The 18,408-nt window shown below is 51.8% G+C and overlaps 7 protein-coding genes across 7 annotated transcripts; 4 read left to right on the top strand and 3 right to left on the bottom strand.

The window, feature by feature from the left end:
• Positions 1–1,470: 1,470 nt before the first annotated feature.
• Positions 1,471–6,165, bottom strand: QC762_0077170 (uncharacterized protein; the record flags this gene model as incomplete). The annotated part of the gene is given in 4 exon segments (XM_062883840.1): positions 1,471–1,696; positions 1,708–1,970; positions 2,109–4,952; positions 5,004–6,165. 4 exon segments carry the CDS (start codon positions 5,910–5,912, stop codon positions 1,471–1,473), a joined length of 4,242 nt encoding a protein of 1,413 aa, XP_062741799.1. The 5' UTR covers positions 5,913–6,165.
• Positions 6,166–8,427: 2,262 nt separating this feature from the next.
• On the top strand, positions 8,428–9,374 carry QC762_513050 (uncharacterized protein; the record flags this gene model as incomplete). Its single annotated transcript, XM_062891691.1, has 2 exons — positions 8,428–8,638; positions 8,695–9,374. Exons 1-2 carry the CDS (start codon positions 8,635–8,637, stop codon positions 9,372–9,374), a joined length of 684 nt encoding a protein of 227 aa, XP_062741798.1. The 5' UTR covers positions 8,428–8,634.
• A 539-nt stretch (positions 9,375–9,913) lies between these two features.
• Positions 9,914–10,457, top strand: QC762_0077150 (uncharacterized protein; the record flags this gene model as incomplete). Its single annotated transcript, XM_062883839.1, has 2 exons — positions 9,914–9,942; positions 10,007–10,457. 2 exons carry the CDS (start codon positions 9,914–9,916, stop codon positions 10,455–10,457), a joined length of 480 nt encoding a protein of 159 aa, XP_062741797.1.
• Positions 10,458–10,465: 8 nt separating this feature from the next.
• QC762_0077140 (uncharacterized protein) lies at positions 10,466–10,990 on the top strand (the record flags this gene model as incomplete). Its single annotated transcript, XM_062883838.1, has 3 exons — positions 10,466–10,694; positions 10,756–10,845; positions 10,893–10,990. The coding sequence occupies 3 exons, from the start codon at positions 10,466–10,468 to the stop codon at positions 10,988–10,990; spliced, it is 417 nt and encodes a 138-aa protein (XP_062741796.1).
• A 908-nt stretch (positions 10,991–11,898) lies between these two features.
• QC762_513070 (uncharacterized protein) lies at positions 11,899–14,113 on the top strand (the record flags this gene model as incomplete). Its single annotated transcript, XM_062891692.1, has 3 exons — positions 11,899–12,128; positions 12,192–13,347; positions 13,416–14,113. The coding sequence occupies 3 exons, from the start codon at positions 11,899–11,901 to the stop codon at positions 13,530–13,532; spliced, it is 1,503 nt and encodes a 500-aa protein (XP_062741795.1). The 3' UTR covers positions 13,533–14,113.
• Positions 13,697–14,434, bottom strand: QC762_513072 (uncharacterized protein; the record flags this gene model as incomplete). The annotated part of the gene is made up of 1 exon (XM_062891693.1): positions 13,697–14,434. One exon carries the CDS (start codon positions 14,432–14,434, stop codon positions 13,697–13,699), a length of 738 nt encoding a protein of 245 aa, XP_062741794.1.
• A 571-nt stretch (positions 14,435–15,005) lies between these two features.
• On the bottom strand, positions 15,006–17,210 carry QC762_513075 (uncharacterized protein; the record flags this gene model as incomplete). Its single annotated transcript, XM_062891694.1, has 1 exon — positions 15,006–17,210. One exon carries the CDS (start codon positions 17,208–17,210, stop codon positions 15,006–15,008), a length of 2,205 nt encoding a protein of 734 aa, XP_062741793.1.
• Between the last annotated feature and the right edge of the window lie 1,198 nt (positions 17,211–18,408).

Below are 18,408 nucleotides of genomic sequence, written 5' to 3'. Positions count from 1 at the left end.
GTTCTGTACAGGGGTTCGTCACACTGTGCAAATACAGCGGGTCGTGGCAAGGCAACTGCGAGAAAAACACTCTGTTTTCCATCACAACTGCCAACCGACATCTCACTAGAAACATGAAGGCTTTCCGCACCACCAAAATATTGCCCAAGTCGCTTTTATCAGTTCTTCCCGGTTAAGGGAAATGTATTGCCGCTTTTAGACTTGGGTGGGGTGTGTAGTTAGGAGCAGCACTGCCTCTTCCACCCTACCCCCCTGTCAATTTCAGCTTGGAAAAAATGTGTTTGATTTCGAAATGTCTAAATTAACCAGCATAAGTTCGAATAACGAATTTGCAAGTCAAGGTAAAGGCCTAGTTGAATCGTCATATAAACCAACATACTACTTATCTTAACTACAGTTCCATTTTATATTTACATACTTACAGAAACCAGAGCTGTCCACCAAAGAGCGGCTTGTGAGAAAGTCAGCACAGCAGAGGGCCAAGATCCAGATCACGCTGACGATGATGGGCCGGTGGATGGAGCAAAGCAAACAGTGATGCGGAGGAGAAATCAGGTGACATGGAGGGCAAGTTGAAGTGTGGCACGTGAGAGTCACGTGGGTGCTTTCACAGGTCCAAGCTTGGCCATTTCTAAAGCCCTGCTGGCAGCCAGACTTTGTTTACTTTGCTGTTTTCCCTCTTTAGCTTACTATTTACTCAGATTGGCCAGACTTATCGTAGCTTGCCTCGATTATCTACCTCTCCCGTGACATGCAGTTGCGAATGCAGGCGAAGTGTGCATTAGCCGCTTTTGGAGTTGCCAAGGTGCTGCGGCTCTGCAACGTGCGTTATTAGGGTAAATGCCAGATCCGGGGATCTTGGAAGGCACGATAAGGACCTTATCAGAAGCGACACCACAATGGCTAATCAGAAATAACACCAGTTTCATGGGGCCAAACGTCACAGCACTGATCTGGCGCTCAGCTTTCTTTTCTCTAAGTAGCGTGCTCAAAAAATGTGATGACCTCTATGCTGTCTCCTTGGGATATAATTGTCTTGTCTTCTGGCGGAAGGAGTATTGTGATACGTAAGAGCTTGGAAGTACGTCAAGCCAACTAATCCGATCTCGAGTTGTTCGAGTGGGTCATAGCTTTATGACGTCTCTACGACCTATCTTGATGACGAAATAGAATACTTGAATTGATGAAAGAGGCGGGATCTAGAAGGATCTAGAGTATTGCGACGGGCTATAAATTAATGGAGCCCCCCAGACCCCTCCTGTGTCATGCTATGATAGAAAAAAGAGAGGGAGAAAAAGAATGAAAGGGCAGCTTAGCTGTCTGTCGTGAACGTGATAGTTAGGAGGCGTCCCGAAGAACAGCGAATACCAACTGTTGATGCCGCTACAACTGAACACCTTGACTGATATTCCAGAGGCAGCTATAGCCAGTTTTCTGAGCCCATCTTTGGCTCAAGTCTATCCCATGGCCTTAATAATGTGGGGGGTTGGCATCATCTGACTTGGATGCAATGACCTTTGAGTTGAGGGAAGACGCTACCGACCAGACGGAATGGCGATGTCCCTCAAGCGTCTGCGTACATGATCCCGTTGCCGCATCCCAGATCTTGATGGTGTTGTCGTCTGATGCGACGCAAGCCAACCGCCGTGACAGTGGGTCCACGTATAGATCATGATCGACTGTGGGGTCGTGAGTTCTGACCTACACCTTATCAGCATGCGGCGGAGCGGTAAGAGTGTGATATAATTAGCCAGTCCGGAGGAGCCCTCCAAAGGCGACACAATAGTTCTCTTCGCATGATGATAACGTGACGAGAGTTGACGCTCAATGTAGAATGGGGTTAGTAGTAAGTGAGTTATTATTTTGTGAGAAATAAATATCTCGAAGATGCTAGAACTCACAAACAAATATATATTTACACGTCCTCCCGGGCCATTCAAGTGGCACGCTATGAATAAAGATATAAGAAACTGGAAGGAGAAAAGTGCGGATATGAATATGGAACGAATGAGTTGTTTTATGGCTTTGGCTGTAATAGCTATACCACTGTTTCCTCCCAGTTCTCAGCAGCTAAGTGTGGACGGCAGCCGTCTGCGTCCATCATTTACATTAGCAGCGCCCTTCTCTAACAGTAGCTTCCTCACCACCTCCTTGACGTTATGTTGCACGCTAGTTAAGGAGATATATCGAAGATTAGTCGCTATAAAACTTCTTTCCGAAGCGTACCAGTATAAATGCTCCCTAAAGCTCTTCTGGAGTAAAGCGTCGTAAAAGGATCGTATAAATGGGATGAGGACATCTAACGATAATGCTGATTGATATAGAAGCGCCTCGATTGCTGCCCGCCGGACGTCCCTGTCCTTATCCTCGAGCCGTGCTGCGATGCTTTGGAGCACCTGGTCGGGGAGGTCGGCGCGGCCTCCAAGCGCCTCGATTGCTGCCTCCCGGAGGCGCCAGTCCTTATACTCGAGCCGTGCTGCGATGCTTTGGAGCACCTGGTCGGGGAGACCGGCGCGGCCTCGAAGCGCGTCGATTGCTGCCCCCCGGACGCCCCCGTCCTCATGCACGAGCCGTGCTACAATGCTTTGGATCACCTGGTCGGGGAGGTCGGTGCGGCCTCGAAGCGCGTCGATCACTGCCCACCGGACGCCCACGTCCTTATCCTCGAGCCGTGCTGCGATACTTTGGAGCACCTGGTCAGGGAGACTGGCGCGGCCTCGAAGCGCGACGATTGCTGCCCCCCGGACGCCCCCGTCCTCATGCACGAGCCGTGCTGCGATGCTTTGGAGCACCTGGTCGGGGAGGTCGGTGCGGTCTCCAAGCGCCTTGATTGCTGCCCACCGGACGCTCTCGTCCTCATGCTCGAGCCGTGCTGCGATGCTTTGGTGGATCTCGTCCGGTAAGTTATTATGCTGGTTTCCTAACATATGTAAGATAGCAGCACATTGGCGTGCAGATGTGCGGTTGGTCAGCCAGGGAGATACGACTTTTATAACATTGAATGGCACTGCTGTTCGTCTTGATAGTGAATTGAGAAGAACCGTTCTTTCGCCTTCAGATGCTTGCGTTAATACATTGGACAAGACCTGCCCCGGACACTCCATTTCACGGACTAGTTCGGAATTCTCCGTAAAATTGGATTCAAACAGTAGCCACTGTTCTAGTTGGTTTTCTAGCCTCGCTCGAAGTCCCGTGAAATTCGACTCCTTCCGCTCAACTTCGCTCAGGCAATGCATGACAAGGCGTTGGTGCGTAGGTCCTAGGAGATCGCGTGGTTCCTTCTCAATCATCTGGAAGAAGTCGAGCGCCATGTCATCGGCATCGAGTAATCCTGCGACAAAGCGCCAGAAGATATCGTAGCGAGTATCGTACTTGTGCTTCTCAAGGAAAGTGGCAGGCTTGCTCTTGGTTGATTTTCCACCTCTAAGTGGCAAACATTCGAGGGGTTGTTTCTCTTTCCACTGTCGTGCGAAATACCGCGCAGCAAAATATTCTTGGTAAGTCAAGTGCAAGAAGTGATAAGATTGGTTGCGGTGTTCTGATGGGAGATCTGATGGGAGATCTGACGTCCGGAGAAAAGAGATGCGTGGAAGCGTTTTCTCGAGTACGAAGGGATGTTTGAGATGACTGGATATGACTTTCCAATTTCTAGACTCGAAGTCTATGACATCGTTGTGTAGTCCAGTAAAAGCAAGTAGTTCAAGAAATTCGATCTCATCATTGACGAAAACTTCGACCTGGAACGAATCGAAACCGAGGACTAGGGCTTCGGTCAGGAGCTCCCCGTCATGTTTTTTTTCCAATCGTAAGATATCCTTCTTCCACAAGCTATTCTCAATAGCTTGGTAAATAGCGGTCATAGTGTTAAACTTCGTGCCGAAACGGAAGCCTGCTTTCCAGGTAAAGCAGAGCGCATCTAATTGAATTGGGATCCGCACAAGATCCTGAATCAGGAAACGGTCCTCAAGGAACGACTGAATCTCGCGGGCCTGTTCGGAGAAAGCCTTTGCAAGATACTCATTGACTTGATCCGGGTAGAATCCAATTGTCTCCAGTTCGATGTCGATAGCATGCACGCCAGCTGGCAGTTTGCCGGATGGTCGGGACGTGATGATGACGTTCGGCTGACTTAACAGCTCCTTGAGGAAGCGGGACATGTCACCTGAGCTGTCCAAGTCCTGGACCACTTCGTCTAGACCGTCCAGGAGAAACAGAGTTCTGCTACTCTTGCTCGTCTCCAATGCATTTGACAACGCTTTAGCGAGGTCCGGTCTGTCATGCGGCAGAGAGAAATACTCATGACTGAGTAGATGAAAGAAGTTGTATCCCGCCACCTGACGTCTCTCGTGTAGTTTTAGATGCCGTAAAGGTACCCAGAGCACGCGGTGGAATAACTTGCTCCATTGGCTCCATGTGCCATTGGTAAACTCATGGATAATTTTCTTGCACAGGGTAGTTTTTCCCACCCCGGCGCGTCCTCGAATCAAGATCCGTCTAGGCTTCGTCTCAACATCACCTCTTCTGCGTGGGTCGAAGAGTGCTGACAACTCAACCTGGATGTTCTTGTCTGGTGCGTCGACCTTCAATCGGGCGGAGCGTGAAAACGGGGAAGACTGTTGTGCTATATCTCCTTTTCCTCCGCGAGTTGCATGATCGCCAGGCCGCTCGACAATGGCCAGATTGATGTAGCATCGGTCCATCGGCAGCAGGCCGCCCGACAGTCGTTCAATCTTGAGGCGTTCCGACGAATAGTGTTTATTGCGAATCAAGGCATCCGCCTGTGCGAGGGGCGTTCCCTCACGGATTTTCCTGACAAACTCTTCAATCTTTCCAGCAACTTTCTTATAATCCTGACAGTCGGGGCTGCCGAATTTGTTCATCAGGCCGTGGGTTCGATCGAGCGGCAGTGGTTCAGAGACGATTTGAAGGGTTGCTGACCTCATGTCGACCAGCTGGGAATCGTTAGTCGTAGCTCTGGGACGACGGTGCGTCACGCTTCTTACCTGCTTCCATCCAGGGAATGAGGCCGGCAGCCTAGGAAATACCTTGCGCCAGAGATTCGTCATTCCAAGTTCGTAAAAGCAGAACACATGGTAGGGGTTGTGATTATCTTGACATAGCCGCGTGAACTTCCGAACTAGTGCCTCAAGAGCGGAGGTCGATCCCTTCACCCAGCCGAGCAGGTTACTCACTTCTCGGCGACGGATCACAGCCCATATGGTCAGACCTGGATCTGCCCAGATAGCTACGTCTTCGAACGAAGTCCCTCCAAAGGGGGTGGCGAGGAAGATAATCCCACGTGTTGCTGTCCGTAGAGTATAATAGCTGCTGAATTTATAATCGGCGCCCACAATAGCCTTTGCCAAGATGATTCCCCCAAGGCAGGAAGCGATGAAGAGAATCGGCCGGTCTACTTTCTTTTTATCATGCGTTCTCAAGAGATCTCTCTTGATTCCTTCGAATAGGAGCAAAGCGATCTCGTCGTCCGTCTTCTGGACCAAGTCTGACGGCTGAAGCAGATCGGCAGGCCAGTCGCATGTGAAGATGCGAGCTGCTTCCACTTGACTCGGGAGCATTCGCGGGTCGGCCAGCCAGTTAACGGTATTGTTGGGATCGTTGGGGTCTGCCCATGTCCACGTGTCCGGCGACTTTGTGTCGAGGCCATGAATGGCAATGATGTCGATGTCGGTGTCTGTCTCGCTCTTGTCAGGGTTAACTTGACAGAGGCGGACGTCTTGTCGCGTGGATCGTGCGGGGCCTGAGCTGTCCCTGGTCTGAGACGACGGTGCGGGCTTGGAACGCGTGAACGTGGGATAGAACCACAGGCCAAAGACAATCGCACCAGCTAAGAGACTAAGAGCAGTGGTCCATCCGATCAAATGCATGGCCTGGCTGAGATTGACAGAAGGCATGGCTAGGTACTGGCAGCGGGGTTTGCACGGTCAATCCCGAGAATCGTAGAAGTTCCCCGCACCGCTGATGCTGTGGCTCGACAAACGTTGGCGCGGTTGCTCCCAAGTGGAGGCTACTTCCGGCCTTTCTTGTTCGACGGCGGTAGGTGAAGAGTGTTTGATACCGATCGCTTCTGGTGGACAAAGGTCAAATGCCTGGTGCGAGCAGTTGAGTTGTTGATTCTCTCAATTGCGTGGAGGCGCAAGCTCAAAGTGCCATGGAGTGTCCATGTCCAATCATATTGGTCCGCGGAGTCGGGCAGCATCATCGACCGGAGCCAGCAATACCTTTGGACAAGCAGGCGCGGCGCAACTGGACAGCCGTTACGAAGTCTAAACAGACCGCAGAAGATCAAGGCGCACGGTCATGTTTACAAGCAAGAAAGGGCTTTGGGAGTTGAAAGCGGGATTGTCGTGGCCTGCCTTCTGCTTCGTGAGTTGATTTGGGAACAAATGTATGGCGGACTGGCAAGATGGTGGGGCCATCAATCATTTCAAATCGAGATGATTGCGGTATACCAGTCCGGTAGCGTATTGCAACTAGCTAGGCCACTCTAGGAGTGCACTAAACTTAAGGAAGCAAGGATAGAGCAGAAGGTGGAGGTTCATCTGCATGAGCTTCTGGTATAGCTGTGTACGTTGGTCTGAGCGTGGAGAGAGCAGAGACGTGTGCGACTCCAGTCCAACCTGTTTGTAGCTCCTTGGGCTACGTCTTGACAATAGAGCCTGCCCGTAGCCGGCGGAATAGAGCCCAGATTGTAGCTTAGCTGAATACTACTGTCATCAACCTGTTAACCGGTCCTACCTGTGACACTCTATAGCACGTTCTCCTACGGAGCAGAGATAATGGAGTAGACAGAACAGCACGCACTTGAGAAGGGGCTGGTCCGTCCTACCGTCGGTTTCCTAAAAGCCGTCCAGATCTTACAGGATTATAGCACATCGCCCCAGTATCAACAACCGCAAGACCTGAGATTTGCGGGTAGGCTAAGGGGAGCAAACGACTATATACCTGAGGTGAGGGCCTGGGCTGTGCCGCAGTGATGAGCCAAGTCCAGCACAAACGTGTACGGACATCCAAACGTGATCCAGTCTCTCGGCTGAATCCTCAGCAAAACGCATTCCTTGCGATAGTACACATATGATTTTGATTTCGGCTTCGAAGATCGGAGTGGTAAATGTCCAGTTATACAAAGAGCTATGCTTCATCATCATTCCGCCTTGAAAGCCTGAAAATGCAAGCTCGATGTACCGAAGTACCTCTATTTTCTACAGCCCGTTTTATTTTCGATTTCTATTTTCTGTCGGCGGTTATATACTTCAGGTTCATTAGAATACTGAGGGGTATAAATGTAGAAGATAGGGAGAGAAATCTCCCTCAGTTTTTGGCAGTATGTCTTCCGAAATCTGTATCGGATTTCCCTGGAAGTGACAGTCTGCATGTTCTCACAGGGCCTCGAATGTCAGGTAAGCATTATGTCTCTCAGGCTCTTCATGGGTGATGTTCTGTCCTGGATCGAATAATAACTGTCCTCTCTCCACAGCAGTAACCATGAAGCCAACCAGCGCCAACACCAAGCGTCGCCCCGCCGCTCAGAAAGTTCTCTGCCGCCACTCGCGATTGGACTTCTCTGCACCCAGCCCCCACAGGGCTCTTCCCCTCCGTCAAGACTCGATCCCTGAGCTTGGCCGCATCAACATTATTTGCGACTATGACACTGGCCACACCATTTCCTTTAGTATCCTGCCTCACAATCCAAATCACTGGCCTAGATTCCGGTTCGATCTGTCTCCGTACCATCCACAGGGCGATCGGACCTGTCTGTGGGAGTGTGGGGTAGCAAAGGAGGGATCAGACTTTGGAGCTACGCCGACTCCTGTCAGACCCAAGGGTCGACAGTCTGTCAACTTCTCAGGGAGAGCGCCTGCGGGCGAGCTAAAGATCAAGCTTAAGAGGACTGAGGGGGTCATCGAACCATTCGGTTTGACATATAACAAGATGGGCGAGGGGATCATTTGGTCTGGTTCTACCTCGGAGAACAATTCAACATACAGATATGCAAAGCTGGAGGAAGTCGGTGGTGAGAGGCCTGGGTTGGATGATGTTGATAGATTGGAGGAGATGGCAAGGGTAGGATATCCATCTCTTTTTCAGTGCCCTGGAAAAGCTAAGAAGGACATCAACCTTGCTGGGTTGGAGACTCATACGGAGCATAGCCACTTTCCTAGGGCTGTCAAATCGACGTTTGTGCGACAAAATTAGGTAGATAAAATCTAGACAGCAGCAGGAGAACTGAGGCTAGGATTTCTCGAAATGGATCAAAGATTCAACAGGCTATAGTGCGTTGAAATTCTTCATCTGATCTTCTGCTGTGTGTGTGTGTGTGTGTGTGTGTGTGTGTGCTAGCCACAGATACTTACCTGGTGACCCATGGCTTCCTGCCCTCGCAGCTGACACGTACAGATGCCCGAGGCAGTCATTCCCAGTATGCTCCCTGAGATTGTTTGCTGAGTCAGGCTCCAGAATCGAGGAAGTTTGAGCTCCTTCTTTGCTCCTGTTGTCCAGATTTCGACTCCCAAACAATCACTTTCGATTACAAATTTACATCAGCGTGTGTTCCGGCAGCAACCAGCAGTGAATACCTAGAAATTTTCACTCGAGACGTTTTCAAATCTTGCCATCATGGGTAAGCACAATACATTGCGACAAAAATGCCAACATCCACTGATGAGGCCCTAACAGAAACAATGGACATCGACCAAGTCGGGGTTTCCGGCAACGAGCCGAATTTCCCGTCCTTTTTTATCAATAGTTCGACAACCCACGACTCTGCATCTGAAATGAGTCTGGCCGACTTGCTCATTTCCGCTCACGGCTCCACCGATATCGAAATGCCCGATTGCCCACCACCAGCACCAAAGGCACAATCTCCTAGCGATTTCCTCGGGCCAAAGGTCGTCCCGGACACATTCCCAGCACTTGGGCAAACATACCTCCTACGTGTGCCTACAACCGGCTGCATCCTCGGGCATACCAAGCGACGTTTTTTCCTGATCTCGTCGTCGCACAATCCAGAAGAGTCGCCGCACATTAGCTGGAAATGGACATTTGAGGACATCGCTGGTGACGAGACAATGATACGGCTCAAGAGCCCGTGGCTGGAAGACAATGACACACGCTGGATCCTGCTGGACGTGAAGCTCAATCCTGATGGCAAGGTGGTGGTTTCGGTGGATTGGGAAATGAGGAGGGATCCCGTCTTGGACAAGATCAAATTCAAGGAGACGTGTCTCTCTAAAGGAGGGAAGCGGCTCGGTGACGACCAGGTTGGGCTTGTGGCAGAGGTGAAGAGAGGGTGTCTGGCATTTGAGAAGAAAGGGGAGGCAATTGGGTGGGAGTTTATCAGGGTTTCGGGCCCTTAGCTGTAAGATAGGCCCTGTCAATGAATCGGGTGCTGTTTCTTTCGTCCGCAGAACAGAGGATTGATGTTGTCGCGTTAGGCTTTGCCGCTTTGTCACCTGTCTATCAGGTTATCCTGTTGGCGGTTCATCTCTCGTGACCAACAGCCAGTTCGTGCCAACCAACCAACAAACACCACTGGATTCGCACTGCGTAGGCTGCACTGTTGAATTAATTTTTTCTTTTTTAAATCAACCGAGTACCCCACTCACTATCGCGCTTATACTTCGTCCGTTCTCCTCTTTCTTCTTCTTTTGAGATTTGTAATATCGACAGAATGGCTGACTTGGCTGAGCTCAACCGCCACGTCGGAACAGAAGCACCTTCTGGGCCTGTTCCCAAGCCCGAACTGGGTGAACCTTTTGCTCCAGGACTGGAACCATCTGCCAGACAAGAAACTGAGGCGCACATTTCCCACCAAGGGCTCCAAGTTGATCGGCGCCAGACACTACGGAAGATCGCTCTGGGGGCCAGACCGCCAAGATCACAGCGCAACTTCCCGATGGCAGTGTCGGAGATTTTTTCCTCCAGGTTCGTGGACGGTCCTCGCTCTCATACTGGCCACCTTACTTGCTGACAGTCTTATCTTCTAGAGAGCACCCCAGCGATCCCTGGGTGCCACTGCCAAAAGAATGATCACAGCCGAAATCTCTGGATTGAACCCAATTGGCTCGGTGTCCCCCTCTTTCGTACCCGAAGCCTACGGCTGGGGTTCACTCTGGGACGAGACCACGGAATCTACGTCTTACTTCTCACTCGCCTCCTCCCACCACATCGGACTTCAAACCACCCGCCCAGCAAGCCTTCGTCGCCCAACTCGCTCATCTCCACAAGACATCCATCTCCCCCACAGGAGAATTTTGGCTTCCACGAACCTCCCTGCCATGGCACCAAACCCTTACGACGTCATCAAGTGGCAACCATCCTGGACGACCTTGTTCCGCGACATCCTCGGCCACACCATCTCGCTTCTCAGCAACAGCACGAAGGGCATCACAGCCATGACGAATTCCAGCGCATTAGTCACTTGGTTCTCGACAACGTAATTCTTCGTATGTTGGAACCCTTGGAAGGGAAGATCAAGCCCTGCTTGATCCACGGTGACCTCTGGGATGAGAACAGCGCTACTGATGAGGCAACTGGGAAGCCATTTGTCTTTGATCCAACGGCCTTTTACGCCCACAACGAACACGAGATTGGGAACTGGAGGGCGGTGAGGCATAAGCTGAGTAGGAAGGAGTATGTGGAGCAGTATAAGCGGTGTTTTCCGCCTGATGAACCTGGTAGGCCTTTACCTTTCAACAAGTTGAGACTCAAGGGAGGTGGTGCTAATGATGGGGGTAGTTCAGGAGTGGGATGATAGGAATCTGTTGTACTCGCTCCGCTTTGATCTTCGGCTGCGGTTCTTATTCCGGGGTCAGATCCTCGAGAGATGTGAGTCGTGCTGCCTTGCTTTTTGTGTTTCTTGGCGTCAAGATCAGGGCTAATACGTTGGCTTAGTGTCATGACCAACATGAAGACTCTGTGCAACAAGTATTGCCCAGAGGAGTTGGGCACGATTGTTGAGCAGGTACCTTAGGTACCTAGGGTTGCGATGGGTGACGCGCCCCCGCCTTCTGATTACTGGTCTTTTCTGAAAACCACTCACCAGCACCCCCCTCCTCCCATCTGATCCATGTACGAAGACACGAGCACGTCTCGAGGCTCAGTAAGGACAACCAGTCAGTCGTAGCTATGATCCAATAGGCTACAACCATAATCGCTACCTACTACACCTGCTGTTTGATGACTGAGCCGGGCTGAAGTGGGCTTCTGGGCAGCATTAATAAACACTTCTTGAAACATCTGGAGCGTCACCACTTGGGCATTCGGCCATAATCCAAGCCAATATCGTCAGAGGCGAACTGCTGCTTAATAACAACCACCACCCGGCATCTTATCTCGCCGAACAAGAAACACGTAAAAGCTGACTGTGATCGGCGGTTAAACCATTCGGCCATTAATAACCACTTGCATGCACACACAAGATCTGTCGACGAATGATTTGTGTTACCAAGACCCAAAACCACAAAACCGCCATGCGAACCTGGCATCTGTCCCCGCACGCTTACCAAATCCATCAGTTCTCAAGAAGGGGGGGCGCAGCAACTATCTGATACGGAAGCAGTGGCCTGCATGCCACGACTTTTTGCAACAGGCCTTACAAACAAGGTTCATGACGAATTCCGACTTCTCACTGGCGAATGGCTTGCTACGTACCCCGTACGAAGCCATTGAATCCACTATCAAGGGTCGTCTACAGGCTCGGAATACCACTTTTAGCTGCAGATTCATGCAGGTCATTGTGGGTTTCTTCAAGGGTATCAAGAATGGGCTTTATGAAAAGGCCGGGTCCCATCCCACGGGGGGTAGATGTCCCAGGGACCGTCGCATGCTTTCCTGGTCTTTTTCTCTCTTTTTCTCGTAAAAGAGCAAAAAGGGTGAAAGATGGTCATCTTCAACAGCCTCGTCCTGACGGGCGTTCTGGTCTCATCAGTCTTGTACATTTTTGCGTCCAGGATCAAGACCTATCTCCGGCTCCGGCATATCCCCGGCCCTGCCGGGGCGGCCCTGTCTCGATCATGGATCTTCAAAAAAACCATGGCGGGCAGGATCCCAAATGCGCTCGCCGAAGTCGCCGGCGAGTATGGACCGTTGGCAAGGGTTGGACCGAACTGGTAACGACACCCTCAAACTCGCCTACGTCCCGCGTATTCAGACTAACTCCATCATCACAACAGGCTCATCTGCAGCGACACCAAAGAGATCCGCCGGATGTGGTCCGTCCACTCAGGCTGGCACCGTGACGTCTGGTACAACGGCTTCCGCTTCGACCCAGCCAACGACAACATCCTCACCGCCAACGAGAACAAAGTCCACCACCGCATCCGCAGCAACGTCCTCCCGGGGTATAACGCCAAAGGAATAACCACACAAGAAGGCGTGATCGACACCCAAGTCGGGAAGCTTCTGGGGCTTATCGAGAAGAAATACGTCTCCTCCAAGGAAACCGGCATCCGACCCATGGACATGGCGCGCAAGTTCCTTTACTTCACCCAAGACACCACCTCCGCGCTGGGGTTCACCACTCCCTTTGGGTATCTGGATGTTGACGAGGATTTCAACAACACGATCAGCACCCTGGAGGGCATGCTCCCCACCGTCACCACCCTCGGATTGTTTCCGGTGATTATCTCCTTGATGAACAATCCCCTGGTGAAAAGCCTGCTGCCCAAACCGCATGACAACAACGGGATGGGGAAGCTGCTTGGGCTGATCAAAGACAGGGTTGATGCCCGGTACGAGAACAAGGCCAAAGGGGAGGAGGACATCCTCCAGCGGTTTGTGGAGAGTAACCTCTCTCGTCAAGAAGTCGAGGCGGAGGTGTTGATCATGCTGTTTGGGGGGACCGACACTACCGCCACGGCGCTGAGGATGACGGTGTTTTATCTTTCGACCACCCCCGCCGCGCACGGCGCTCTTCAGGCGGAAATCGACAACGCGATCAGGTCGGGTAAGGTCACCAGGCCGGTTATTGCTGACGCTGAGGCGCTCGAACTGGGTTATCTGAATGCGGTCATCAAGGAAGGGTTGAGAATGTGGCCACCTATCTCGGGATTGCAGCTCAAGTGCTCGGACAAGGATGATGTCATTTGCGGATATCAAGTCCCCGCGGGCACGGCAGTGGGGATATCCGAGTTTACCGTCATGAGGGATAAGAGTGTTTTTGGGGAAGATGCGGACAGGTTTAATCCGAGCAGGTGGGTGGAGGAGAGGGACCCCAAGAGGTTGAAGGAGATGGAGTTGACGCAGGGGTTGGTGTTTGCTTCGGGGACGAGGTGGGAGTGCTTGGGGAAGAAGTTGGCGTATACCGAGTTGAGAAAGGTGTTGTTCGAGGTGAGTGTTTTTCGTTGCTGATCTGATCAAAGCTGCATGGGAATGATGCTGACAATTGGGACCGACAGTTGTTTTTGAGATATGACTTTGCCATGACTGACCCGGCGAAGCCGTTTGAGTATTGGAACTATGGGGCGACGCTGCATGAGCATATGAATGTGACGATTACGAGGAGGGAGGCTTGAGGCGAAATGCCTTGGGTGCGGTGAAGGTAAAGGCTACCCGGTGGTTGTTTCTTCACTCCTACTATGTATTCAGAAGCGCTTCCGACCTTTATCAAATGTTGTATCACGATCGAATAGACGTCGTTCATACTTGCAACCATCCATGTGGTCCCAACCCCATGACCTCACCCATCATGCTCCCCAACCTCGACAAACCCCCACACAGTCGCCCTGTCCGTTCCCGCCAAGCACCACCTCTCCTTATTCACCGTCCCATCCGGCACAATCGACACATCCACCCACCTCAAAGTATCCCAATGCTTTATCAACAACACATACCCATCCCTCTCTTTCTCCTTCCCCCCAGTTCGATCCACAAACGGAACCCTCCTCACGCAAAACCACTCCCACGCTTTACAGTGAGGAGCAGTCGCCACCACTTCCAGCTTTCCATTCTGGCCCAGATATGTCCCACTAGCCACATTCCTAAAACCAAGCCATCCTTCCTTGGTGATGCACTCCCAGAACCAACACCCAGTGGTCACATTCATCCGCCGTAGCTCCTTCAGCTTGAGCTGCCCCCCACATAGGGTCATGGCCCTCAGGATCTGGTTGCTGCTGTCTTCCTCATCGGTGGGGCAATGAGGAGGCGGCGAGGAAGGAAGATGCAGTGCGGTAATGATGTAAGTCTTTCCTGGTGTGGGGATCGCACCCTCTTTGCAATATGGGAGGGACAGAGGAATGCACATCTTCTGACGCTGTGGAGATGGCGCACGGGAGGTGGAGGGGCTGGCGAAAGAGAAGGAGGTGGAGGGGGGTGTTGGGGGGTCGTTCTCGAGGTCGTCGTAGTCAGAGCCGATTTGGGTGGAGATGATGGAGGGGGGTGATTTGGGGGTTTTGGTGGGGGTGGATTGTTCGGACATTTTGTGATGGTGGGAATTAACTGACACGCATACGACGGGACGGATGGAAGATCAGGTAGGTAGGTATGAGTGTGTGATATGGGAATGCCCGGCGGCGGGGAAGGATAAAATATTGGGCATGAACGGGGTGGCGAACACTAGCGGTTGTTGTCCAATCAATTCGACATGGGAGGAGATGATGGGGCGTGCAAGCGCCTGTTAAAGATTGCAAACGCCAGAGATAAGTGATAAGAATGCAAACATGTACAGAATAAGGCACTTGATGTTAAAGGCCTACGGCTGGGTACAGGTGTAGGTCAGAGGTAAAAGATTCAATTGTTAGATAAAGAAGAAAACAAAAACCTGCCCCACAATGTTCTCGTAAACATATCAAATCCTTCTGACTTCGACTATACATGCAGCACCGATTCAAAATATAGGTATACTAAAATTATCCAAACTTCCTCGTAACCCATTAGACCTTTCCGCGTCCCACATTCATCTGAAAATAAACACTAACCCAGATATCATCCTATAACACTTAACAGTCTATAACCATTAATCAACACCGTCTTGAAATTTCTCCTTCTCTTTAGGGGAGAGGGAGCTTTAGGGTTTTAGCGATCCCCTTCAACCCACTGATCTCGGTTGTGATATCCACCCGACGCCGTTTGTTCCTGGCCTGATCCTCCCCTTCCTCCTCACCAGACCATGGTCTCCGCCCGGCCACCCTAGGCAGCGACCGACGAGGAGAGTAGGCGCGTGTAAAGTCCAGAGTGTCAGGTGATCCATCCTGATCTTCCTCGCCATCATCATCATCACTCTCGCTGAAAAGGGGCGACATGGTTTCCTTTTGCTTAGTCTCTCTCATCTCTTCATCATTGTCTTCATCTTCATCCGTCTCCTCGTCGTCCTGATCCGCCTTACAGTTGTCACACTCTTCCGGTACCTCTGTCTGGAATACCACCTTCAGTCTCTCCTCAGCCTCACGGTTCATGATGGGCCAGACAGGTGATTGCAACAGCCGATTAGCCTCGTACAGCCTGTCGCTCCGCATGATCCACTTGATCCGAACCAACTTGTAGTTCTCACCGCTGGTGTCCCTCTGGTTGTCCAGTCGGATGGCCAGACAAAATGGGGTGCGTTCCGGACAACAGCATAGTTCTACGCTCCAGCTATCTGGCGCCCGCTGACCCCGTCGGGTGCGCGCAGTGCGCCGATGCGCCTCGGCCTGATCCTGTGAAAGTGCCAATACGAAGTTCAGGCACCGCCAGTTGTCCAGGTCCCCGTCACGGCGCAGCTCCTGGTCCCAGGTGGAGGGCGTAGTCCGCTTGGTATCGCAGTGATTGCTGATTACACCGTCACTGTCAGTCCCGTCCAACTCGGCATCTCCCAAGAGATACTCGGCTTGTCGAAAACACTCGTCGCGTTTTCCTGAAGAGTTACCAATGACAAGGGCCACAAAAAAGCCCTCGACCGCTGACAGATCACACCACTGCGGGTGGTTCTGAGTGGCATACCTCGCAGGCGCAAAGAGCTGCACGAAATTGACCGGGATCCAATAGCTTTTGCCCATGGCCTGCACGACATCCCACCCAGTCCGCAGCGGATCAATATCGAACCACATCAGCTTCAAGACGTTTAGCTCCGATCCAACAGAGCCTGGGGGGATACGCCACACTTGATACCTCAGGCAGTAGTTGGCTTCCTCTGGACAGCAACAGTACTCATCCACGCCCTGCAACATGGCATTCACGCAGGCCCATGCTCCCCAGTTAGCAATGGATGGAGGGTCCCGGCCGACAATCAGCGGACCCTGGCCCTCAGCTTCGCATGGGAGCCTCACTTCACTGTAGCCAAGAAAGTGGTGATGCCTGTGTCGGGCGACGCGGTAGGTAACTCGGGAAAAGAAAGCTTCTGCCATGGCGGTGTCGACAAGCGAGAGGTCGTCATAGTTGTCAGTAGAGCTAGGCGACAGAAAGACCGCAAAGTTGATAGGGTTCCAGTTCCACAGTCTGTTGCTGGCGAGGTGGCTCAGCGAGTTGTTTGCACTGGACGGAGGCTGCCAGAACACGATGGAAGGGAGGTGATTGCAGGCACGGCTGTTGCGCTGCCTCGCAAGATCCCGCTCAGCCTCGACCTCAGCCTTTTCCTCCGCCGTGACTTTGAGGGTACCCGACTTGTCAACAGAGGTGTCTTGCATTTTGCTCAACTGAGCCAACACCTTGTTGAATCCTTTTCCGGTTATGCCCGCCAGCTTCCTGATCTCGGCGGTTGACTGCCGAATCATGTCGTCCGTAACCTCACAGCCCTCCCTATCCATGTCTCTCATCATCTGCAAAATAGGGTTCGCCACCAGCATTGCTAGCATGGATGTGTCCATGGTTCCCTGCCTGAGCCCCCCATCATCCGCCATCTTGGACAGTTTCTCCACCAGCCTGTCCAAGCTATCCCCCTTTTGTTGCAAGGAATCGACTGTCTCAACCAGTGTGGTCAACCAGTCAAACTCAGCTTGTCGGTTCTCCAATGAACCTCTCCCCACACTGCTCGGCATACCATTCTGTTCCGAGAGGTCCAATTCGAAGGGAGCGAGTTCTGGTTGTCTGGGCAAGGCAAAACCGTTGTCGAGGTCTTGACCTGGGTTGCGCGAAAGGTGACGGGTATCTGTTTGCATACGGATAGGCGCGGAGCGATGGGAGATCTGGCGTAGAAGACGGTCCCTAATAGCTCGCTGCGGAGGTATTCTTGGATTGAGAAAGGCTGGTTTCCCGTTGGGTGTGTGACCCAGGAGACCCATTTTCAAATGAGATGTCAAAGGGCGATGGCCTTAACGTGTACTGCTGTTGCTTGAGTACTGGAAGAGAGAGAAGAAGGAGAAGAAAGAGAAGAGTGAGAGGAGAGACAGAGGCAAGAGAGAAGAGAGGTAGGAAGGCAATAGAGACAAAAAGGCAAGAGAGACAGAGAAGGTATGTGTGACTTATACCTGGGAGAGAAGCTCAGTCATGATATCTTCCGAGGTGGCAGTTCACATGGCACCGTTTGGATGCGTGGGTGGGGATGTGGCGTTGGCAATTGGATTCCAGCTTGTCCTCAACCGTTTGCCGCTATTGTTCGTGTTGGTGTATCGGTGGCTGGATGGTGGAAAGCTGTCTGGAGAGGTTCCCGCATGTTCGCGATAGATCGATGGATGAGCGTTCCGGAAATGTTACTGAAAGGCCCGCGAACGACACTGCATTGAGGAGGCAGGAAACAAGAGGAGCTGCGCCTGGCCGATGTGAATCCCGACGTTGTCGCCCACCACCCTTCCCCCCCCCCCCTCCCACGCAAACACCATCTTGCTATCACCAAGGCGGGGTGTTGACGTTGTCCGAAGTTCGATCTTTCTGTGGAGCACTCCCAGTGGGCTGGATGGAACCTTCGATGGTTTTTCTCTCCCGCCATGGAAGTGGAAAAAGTTTGGTCAAATGCACCGCCGGACAAACCCCACAAACCGGAGATTGTGACTCGTGACGGCCTGCTACGAGAACCCAAAACACCACATATCTCTCGTTATCTCCATCCTGAAAGCCTTGAGCGCTGCTTGCACAACCTACACCAAGCCCTTCCGTTAGCTACACCACCAAAAAGCAATGCCGTCGATGTCACAATGACAGTAAAGTTTGCACCACAGACTGATCAAAAGCCCCAAGCCTCGATGGGCGCAGCAAGCCACTGATTTGCGTGTCGCAAAAGCTCAAAATGATATTTATACATCAACAACTCTCCCACTCCAAACTTCCACATCCAGAGGAAAAGAGTAATACTACAAAACTACAGCCCAAAAAAGTGCAGAGCAAACTCATCCCATAACAACAACTCGCAATACTTCTTCGAAATGATATCAAAATAGAGAAATGAAATAAAACACCCATGGAACCAATCAATCCCTTCCAACCAAACCAACCCCTTCCAGAATCCGTGAACGAACGCGCTGCACGCCTTGCTTGCTGAAACAA

This window comes from Podospora pseudocomata, chromosome 5, assembly GCF_035222375.1.
Source record: "Podospora pseudocomata strain CBS 415.72m chromosome 5, whole genome shotgun sequence".
Lineage (NCBI taxonomy): Eukaryota > Fungi > Ascomycota > Sordariomycetes > Sordariales > Podosporaceae > Podospora > Podospora pseudocomata.
The sequence above is the reverse complement of the archived record's forward strand: the minus strand, read 5'-3'. Positions and strand labels throughout refer to the sequence as shown.